The sequence below is a fragment of the Megalops cyprinoides genome, chromosome 5 (assembly GCF_013368585.1).
Source record: "Megalops cyprinoides isolate fMegCyp1 chromosome 5, fMegCyp1.pri, whole genome shotgun sequence".
NCBI lineage: Eukaryota > Metazoa > Chordata > Actinopteri > Elopiformes > Megalopidae > Megalops > Megalops cyprinoides.
Window position 1 is genome coordinate 28,582,641 of NC_050587.1, and position 7,499 is coordinate 28,590,139.

Here is a 7,499-nt window from a genome sequence, read left to right on the forward strand (position 1 = left end):
TCCTGACTGCCTCACAGTCCTCTACTCTAGACCAGAGGAGGATGACTCCCGCCCTGAAAGGACAAGAGTTACACTTTAATGAACAATTAACGTAAAGCAGGGATAACAAGCGATCTTCCATCCAAAAATGATCTCACTAAATTCAAGTTTGAAGTAGGATGAAAACCATCAGATTCTGTGTTCCAGTTGGATTGCTGCTGAGGATTCAAAAAAGAAAGTAATTAATGCCTCAGGGTACTGTTTGGTTGTTGCTGTCCCCAGAAGTCCTTTTCAACTTCATTCAGACAAATGACATTTCCCAGTTTTCAATTAGAGATATGTATTATGACTAACAACCCAGATAAGGTTTTACGCCTTCTGGTATCAGTTTTAATGGGCTAAAAAAAGCTAAAGGAATAAACATACCAGACTGAACAGATACTCGTTTGACTTAGCTAATGGTGTTTTAACAGGCCCACCCCTAAAGGTGATGAGAGAAAGAGGGCGTGTCTGAAAGCACTGTCTGATATTAAAGTACAGCCAGGTGAGTGTATATTTCACTAACATTGAAGTACATGAAACACAATCTCATAAAATGTTTGCTTTGCATGTTATGCCTGGGTTAGGATCACTATGCCATACATAGTGTAAAAGGGCCATAATTATTCTGAATTCTCCTCACAAACACAGCCTTGCCACAATCCAGCAAGTGAAAAAGAGGCCCATAAGATGGTTTGTTATTCTGATCTGGACTGATTGGGCGGTCTTGGTATCTGACTCTGATGTTGTGTTTATCCCCAGGCTGTTATTTACCCAGCAACCCTGAGGCCATTGTGCTGGACATTGATTACAAGTCTGGAACACCCATGCAGAGGTACAGCTGTCAAGACTCTCACGATTTCTATGTTTATTTCAACGTCAGTGGTATACAGTAAAACTCATTTATCCATAGGTTGGAATTTCAGCATAATTTTTTGTGAATATCATACATCCAGTCCGTTCCAGGCGTTTTTGTAGAACTGACTACAAAGTACAAAAAATTTCTAGCAAATGACTGAGTGGACCTTTCCCGTCATAATAATGTTCTTGCAGAATGTTTTTATAATGCGCAGTCACTGAAGCAATTTATCTTATAGATTCAGATTTAGATGTTGAGTTCTCCCCAATACAAAATAAATGTGTGCCTACTGTGAAAACCCCTCTGGTTTAGATTACATTACATTAATGTAGCAGACAGGCTGGCCTTATCCAGAGAAACTTCCAGCACAGTAGAATATAAGTGTATCCATTTAGGTTTCCATTCGTATAATTCCTGAGCTAGCACATGTATAGCCTGTGACTATATTTATTTTAAACATTTAACATTTATTTAGTTGCAGCATAGTTATTGTTGGAGGGGATGTATTTTTCAGTTTGAATGTTGGTAAAATTTAAACCTGTACCACTCACTATGAAGAGTAACTGACTTTTTCAGCATATACAGTATAGGTAAATGAAATAAATACCCTACATAAGCTGCACTGAATCTTCAAACTGAGATTCAATACAAAATCAGTTGGCTGTGAGTGGATGTAGCGAAGGGCGAGAGCAGTCACCCCACCCGGCCTTGAACCCAGGTCTACGGGGTACCAAACATGCGACTTTGACCGCGACGCCAAAGAGCCAGGCTCGTTGGTATGGCAGTCAGAGCGCATACTCAACCGTAGTGACGGCACTCCGTCACAGTGGAAATGGCAGAGCCAAAATTTTAAACGGTTACTTGTGAGTGGTGAGCTCTGGTATGTAAACTGCTTTTCATTGCCAAGTTGTACAACCCAAGTAGGCATAGTGCCATACAGATAGGGACACCTGAAGCGATGTTCTCATCTTCAGAACATCAATGCCCAAAGGCATTGTGGTGTCAATTTTTTTTTTTTTTTGAAATCTTGTCACCTAAAATCTATGAGTTAAATGCCGTGTTTATGCATTTTCCTAAAATAATGGAGCACTAACCCCGTAATGTATTAACAGGATATACTCAAGGTCAGCGTTTGATTTTCTTTGGAGTCGGTCTTTAACTGGCTGTGTGTAATTTGCTCACATCCAGTGCTGCGAAAGCCCCATACCTGGCCAAGTTCAAAGTCAAGCGCTGTGGCGTTAGCGAGCTGGAGAAAGAAGGTGGGTCAAAGCACATATGATTTCACACTGTTAAGCGCATATTCAAGTGCACTAAATTGTCTTGTTCATACTGGCCATACCAGCATGTTCTTCTGCTTTATCTTTTACCCACAGCCTCATGTATAGCTTATTGTAGCTCCAGTGACTAGACGTTAACTTCACCTCACCATGCTCTGTGTATTCCCACACTGTAAGAAAAGCTGGCATTTAATGAATTCCCACATTCAACAGTATGACACTGATAGTCGGGTAACTATTAAGTTTGGTATATTACACACACTGTATTGTGGATTGAGATCCATTTTGTTTGGTGGCCTGTTCCGTTTTTGCTGTGAAGTGCACGTTTCCTTAGCTGGCTGGAAAACCAGTTCTGGCATTATAGGTACAGTGATTTTGAAAATTGTGTATGCAAACCTCTGTTGGCACACCTCTGCCTCTCCCTGCCAGGGCTCCGTTGCCAGTCTGACTCCTTGGAAGAGGGGGAGGAGAGCGGCGAGGGCAGCCGCAAGGTCTGCTGGCAGGCGGCCATCTTTAAAGTGGGAGACGACTGCAGACAGGTACTGGCCTCCTGCCGCCTCTCGGTCATTACATAATTAACACAAGGTCTGGCCCTGTCAGACCTCCTATGAAAATGGAGCTTGTGTGGCTCTTGTCTGTAGCACTGCACTAGTTCAACATCGCTTTTGCGTCATAGATAATTTGTAAATGTAAAGTACTTTTATGGTTACTGAAGTGTTAAGTGGGAGCCCAGTAATTGCAGAACTAGCAAGTAGTAGCACAGTATTAGCATTTCCTATAATGTACTGAGGCTTTTCAATAGAACATTTAATTTCAATTTCAATAGAACATTTTGTGGCTCGTTCCTTCAGCAACCCTGGTGTTGTACCCACAGGACATGCTAGCTCTGCAGATCATCGGCCTGTTCAAGAATATCTTTCAGCTGGTGGGCCTGGACCTCTTTGTGTTCCCATACCGAGTGGTGGCCACTGCCCCAGGGGTGAGAGTCCACCTTGGCTCTGTTTGCTGTCTGCCTTCAGATTGAACAGCATTTGAAATAATGACTCATCTGAGACAACCGCCCCCTTTTCTTTGTTTTGCCATGAATCAGTGCGGCGTCATCGAATGCATCCCGGACTGTAAGTCTCGGGACCAGCTGGGCCGACAGACGGACTTTGGGATGTATGACTACTTCAGGAACCAGTATGGAGATGAGTCCACGCTGGCGTTCCAGAAGGTGAGAGCTAAGCTTGTGTCTCCGCCAACATTACAGATAACTGCGCGGCTCAGTATTGGGTCACAGGCTGTAAGTGTTGATGATTGGTCTCCATTGATTACTGGTTACTGTTGTGTAGATGTTGCATATTATTAAACATTTTGGTGACATATATGTCCGCTCCACTCACCTCCTGGTCCTGGAGGTTTGTGTTGTCTCTCTGTTTTTGCCCAGTCGCAAGCCGTTATCTACCTGAGTCAAAAAGTCATCATGAAATTTGACCTCTAATCCCTAATACAGGGGGTGGTCTTGGTTTAAAGACCTGCTGCAGGGCTTCCCTGTGTGATCGTGGTCGAGTCTCCCTGGTTTTGACTGTCTTCAAAGCTCCATTTATAATGTTACTGCCGTGTTCCTCTCACTCTTCATGCCCATAATTCATTTCTGATGATTGACTGATTGATTAATTGATCGGTTTTCTCGCTCCCCGTGTCTGTTCTGATGTTTGATCTTGAAAGATAAGACAGTATTGTACTTCAAAGGGTCTTCGGTATAATTGACCAGGACATCTCTCTCTCTCTCTCTCTCTCTCTCTCTGTCTCTCTCTCTCTCTCTCTCTCTCTCTCTCTCACACTCTCTCTCTCTCACACTCTCTCTCTCTCGCTTGCTCGGCCCAAAGGCTCGCTACAACTTCATCCGCAGCATGGCGGCCTACAGCCTGCTGCTGTTCCTGCTGCAGATCAAAGACCGGCACAACGGCAACATCATGCTGGACAGCAAGGGCCACCTCATCCACATCGGTCAGCGGGAGTTGCCGCAGCTCTGACACACTGAATATACTGTACTAAGCAGAGGGATGCTGGGATACCAACAATCAATACTTCACCCTCCAGTAGAGAGATAGCAAAAATCACCTTTTTCCAGGAAAAAAACAAAACAGGAACCAGGATGTACAGTGTTAAAATAGCTGTTACGTGGTCGTTGGAGAGAAAACAAGAATTTAGCCGCTCATATATGGGATGAGGACAATAAAGATTCAGTTGATGCAGTCTGACTTACACTTTAAGGCATGGCTCTCAGTTCACATTGGGAGGATAGGAGGAAGATAGGGGGAGCCCTACTTCAGCACACAAAGATCACTATTTCACTATAAAAGCAGCAAGTCTTCATCTTTTAGAACATTTACTTGTTTTATTTTTCAATGACATCCTTATCCAAGACATCTTGCATAGGATAACGTGTGTGTGTGTGTGTGTGTGTGTGTGTGTGTGTGTGTATGGTTACTGTATATGTGTGTTCTCTTTCCTAGATTTCGGCTTCATGTTCGAGAGCTCTCCTGGTGGAAACCTGGGCTGGGAGCCAGACATCAAGTTGACAGATGAGATGGTGATGATTATGGGTGGGAAGATGGAGGCCACTCCGTTCAAATGGTTCATGGAGATGTGTGTGCGGGGCTACCTGGCTGTCAGGTGAGAAATGCACCCGTTAAGTAACCACAGCGTTACCGAGGCCTGCAAACCCGCACAGAGTTCCATGCCGAGGGAATTAATGCGAGAGATAAAAATGCATAACCAGGCCAGCTGAAGTCTCTGGCGTGAGCTGATCATTGCAGCATCTCTCATGAACACTTTCACTCACCCACTCCTGTTCTGTCTCCTTCTCTCCCCTGGGCCTCGTCTCTGTCGACTTGGGCTTGATCTCTGTCTCTTACGGGCCTTGTCTCTGTTGGGCCTCATCTGTGTTTCTGTCGGGCCTTGCCTGTGTTTCCCGTGGGCCTCATCTCTGTCTCTCTCGGGCCTCATCTCCATCTCTCTCACATCCCACTCCCCGACAGGCCCTACATGGATGCGGTCGTCTCCCTGGTGACCCTGATGCTGGACACGGGGCTGCCGTGCTTCAGAGGACAGACAATAAAGCTGCTCAAGTAAGTAACGCGCTCATGACAGTATCATGCTATGCCATGCCACACCCCACCTTTCAGGCAAAAAGGAGGCACTACTGTCAGTAAACCCTCTTGTAGACCAGAGCTCAATTATTACTGCCATTTGGGGTTTGGAATTTTTTGTTAGATATCAGTAAATACGATGTCACCATGTCAGATTCTAGTGAGTAATTACTTAATCCCATAACTGAGATATAGTCAGACTTATTTTGCCTTAAAGTTGTATCATTAATTGTTTTATGATTTCTAACAGAACCCAGTAGGAAAAAAATGGATTGTTTGTTGTTACATATTTCCTTTTATTCTGCAAAGGACTGCAGTAGTTTTACAGTAACAGCAGTGGTAATGCATGACTGTATTTACAGGCAGAGGTTCAACCCCAATATGAGTGAGAAGGAGGCTGCTGCATTCATCATCAAAATCATTCAGAGCTGCTTCCTCAGCAGCAGGTACAGTAGAGTCCTTATCTTTATTATTTATAGTCGGTATTTACACAGTTTACTACACTGCAGTCATCTTTAAAGATAGAGAACTTTTGATTGCGGCACTGAATTTCCCAGTGATTCTCATGAAGTCATGTTAGTGGTGAACGCCTGTGGAGGTGTCTTTCAGTGGAAGGAAACAAAAATCAATCTCTGATTACTGCTACAACACTACAAGTGCAGAAATTAACAAAATAACAAAATAAACAGAAAAAGGTTCTGACTTCATACTACAAATATCCCCACCTTGCTCTTAACTGCCATGGATTTCGACAGTGCAGTTAAAGCATGCCACTGTTAAACAGCTTTATCATTAGAGTGCTACCAGGACTTCCTGCTAAACGATATTGAAGTCAAGAGGCAGGTAATGTTCTCCTGATTGTGCAGGCATTTTTTCCTTTTCTGTTGTTCAGGATGAATCAGACTGTTTTGCATTCTTTTCTCCTCAGGAGCAAAACATATGACATGCTCCAGTACTACCAGAACCAGATCCCATACTGAGAGAAGGCAAAAAAAGAGTCCCTCCTTCTTCCACCGCCCCCTCTCCACCCATCTCCACCCCCGTGCCCCCACCACATCCTTTGTGTTTTTGAAATCAAGGTCACTTTGCTATACTTCGATGATGTGCACTTTATATACTTCGTGCTTCCCAGATCTCAGTTAGCCCTGACCTAGAATGAAAACCCTCCACTGGGTTTGTCCACTGGTTCCTTTAGTTCAGGGCTAATCTCTCTGTGAAGTATTCAGTACCCCTGAGGTGTTTACTGTAGTGAGTCTGTGTGTCTCGTACAGGGGTATTTTTAAGAGATGTTGTCCTGCTGTTTGTTTTAAACTTACTGTTGAATTTTATTTCTCTTTTATGTCTACATGTGTGTTTTGGAGCACAGGTTTCTGTATACAAAGAGATTTTATTCTTACTTGAAATTTCAGGATTGGGTCTAGTTTGTGTTACCCAAAAAGCCATTTCTATGACCATGGCACAGACAGTACTGTTGTGCCACATATATCCTGAAACAGTTAAATGTTATGCAAAGTATTGACCTTTAAATGCTGTTTTTTCCTGATTAAATGTAAATGTCCCTCAACTCTTGCAAAGAGTGATTCCATGTAGGTTTTTTTGTGTTTCTCTGTATGAAAGGTATTTGTTGTGGTGTGATTATACAAATATATATTTTTGAAGTTTCTTTTGAATGCATATTGTAGTAAAAATATTTATTAGAGAATATTTAATTTAATATGAAAGTAAGTGTTAAGAGATATTCCACAACTGAAAATATATAGGTATACGTATATGAGTATGTATAAGCTGATGTAACACATATGCAATTTAAAGTATTGCTGCAAACACTTGGATCCTTTGCAGTTATGTCCTATTTGAAGTTTTATTCACTTCAGACATAGAAGTCCTTCATGTACTTGTTAGTGGTTTTGCTCTGTCTCTGAATCTCTGTAGTGTCAGTGTTCTCATGGAACTAAAAATCAGGATTTGTATTATCCAAAATGAAAGTGAAATTGTGTTCAGTTACAGTCCATATTTTGTCAGATGTGGAACAGGGAATTAGTATTGCGTTCTAAATTTGAATCGAATGGTATTGACTGGTACTGTGAAGAGAATGGAATCATTCATGTTACTGAATTCCAGTGTAGCGCCACCTCCTGCATTGTTGGTTAGTTGCTGGGACTTCCCTATCATCTGATAACAACTCTACCTATCTGTCCAGCTGTATTT

At 42.6% G+C, this 7,499-nt stretch overlaps 1 protein-coding gene across 2 annotated transcripts in view; it reads left to right on the forward strand.

Annotated features, from left to right (window-relative positions):
• pi4kaa (phosphatidylinositol 4-kinase, catalytic, alpha a) overlaps positions 1 to 6,847 on the forward strand; it is a 29,458-nt gene extending 22,611 nt beyond the window's left edge. For both annotated transcript variants that reach the window (XM_036528604.1, XM_036528605.1), the window contains exons 45-55: positions 453 to 523; positions 781 to 853; positions 2,066 to 2,136; positions 2,584 to 2,693; positions 3,029 to 3,133; positions 3,245 to 3,370; positions 4,026 to 4,146; positions 4,656 to 4,815; positions 5,181 to 5,270; positions 5,654 to 5,737; positions 6,220 to 6,847. In XM_036528604.1, coding sequence (XP_036384497.1) covers positions 453 to 523; positions 781 to 853; positions 2,066 to 2,136; positions 2,584 to 2,693; positions 3,029 to 3,133; positions 3,245 to 3,370; positions 4,026 to 4,146; positions 4,656 to 4,815; positions 5,181 to 5,270; positions 5,654 to 5,737; positions 6,220 to 6,271 — 1,063 coding nt within the window. In that variant the 3' untranslated portion in view covers positions 6,272 to 6,847. The remainder of the gene's footprint in view (positions 1 to 452; positions 524 to 780; positions 854 to 2,065; positions 2,137 to 2,583; positions 2,694 to 3,028; positions 3,134 to 3,244; positions 3,371 to 4,025; positions 4,147 to 4,655; positions 4,816 to 5,180; positions 5,271 to 5,653; positions 5,738 to 6,219) is intronic.
• The last annotated feature ends 652 nt before the right edge of the window (positions 6,848 to 7,499 follow it).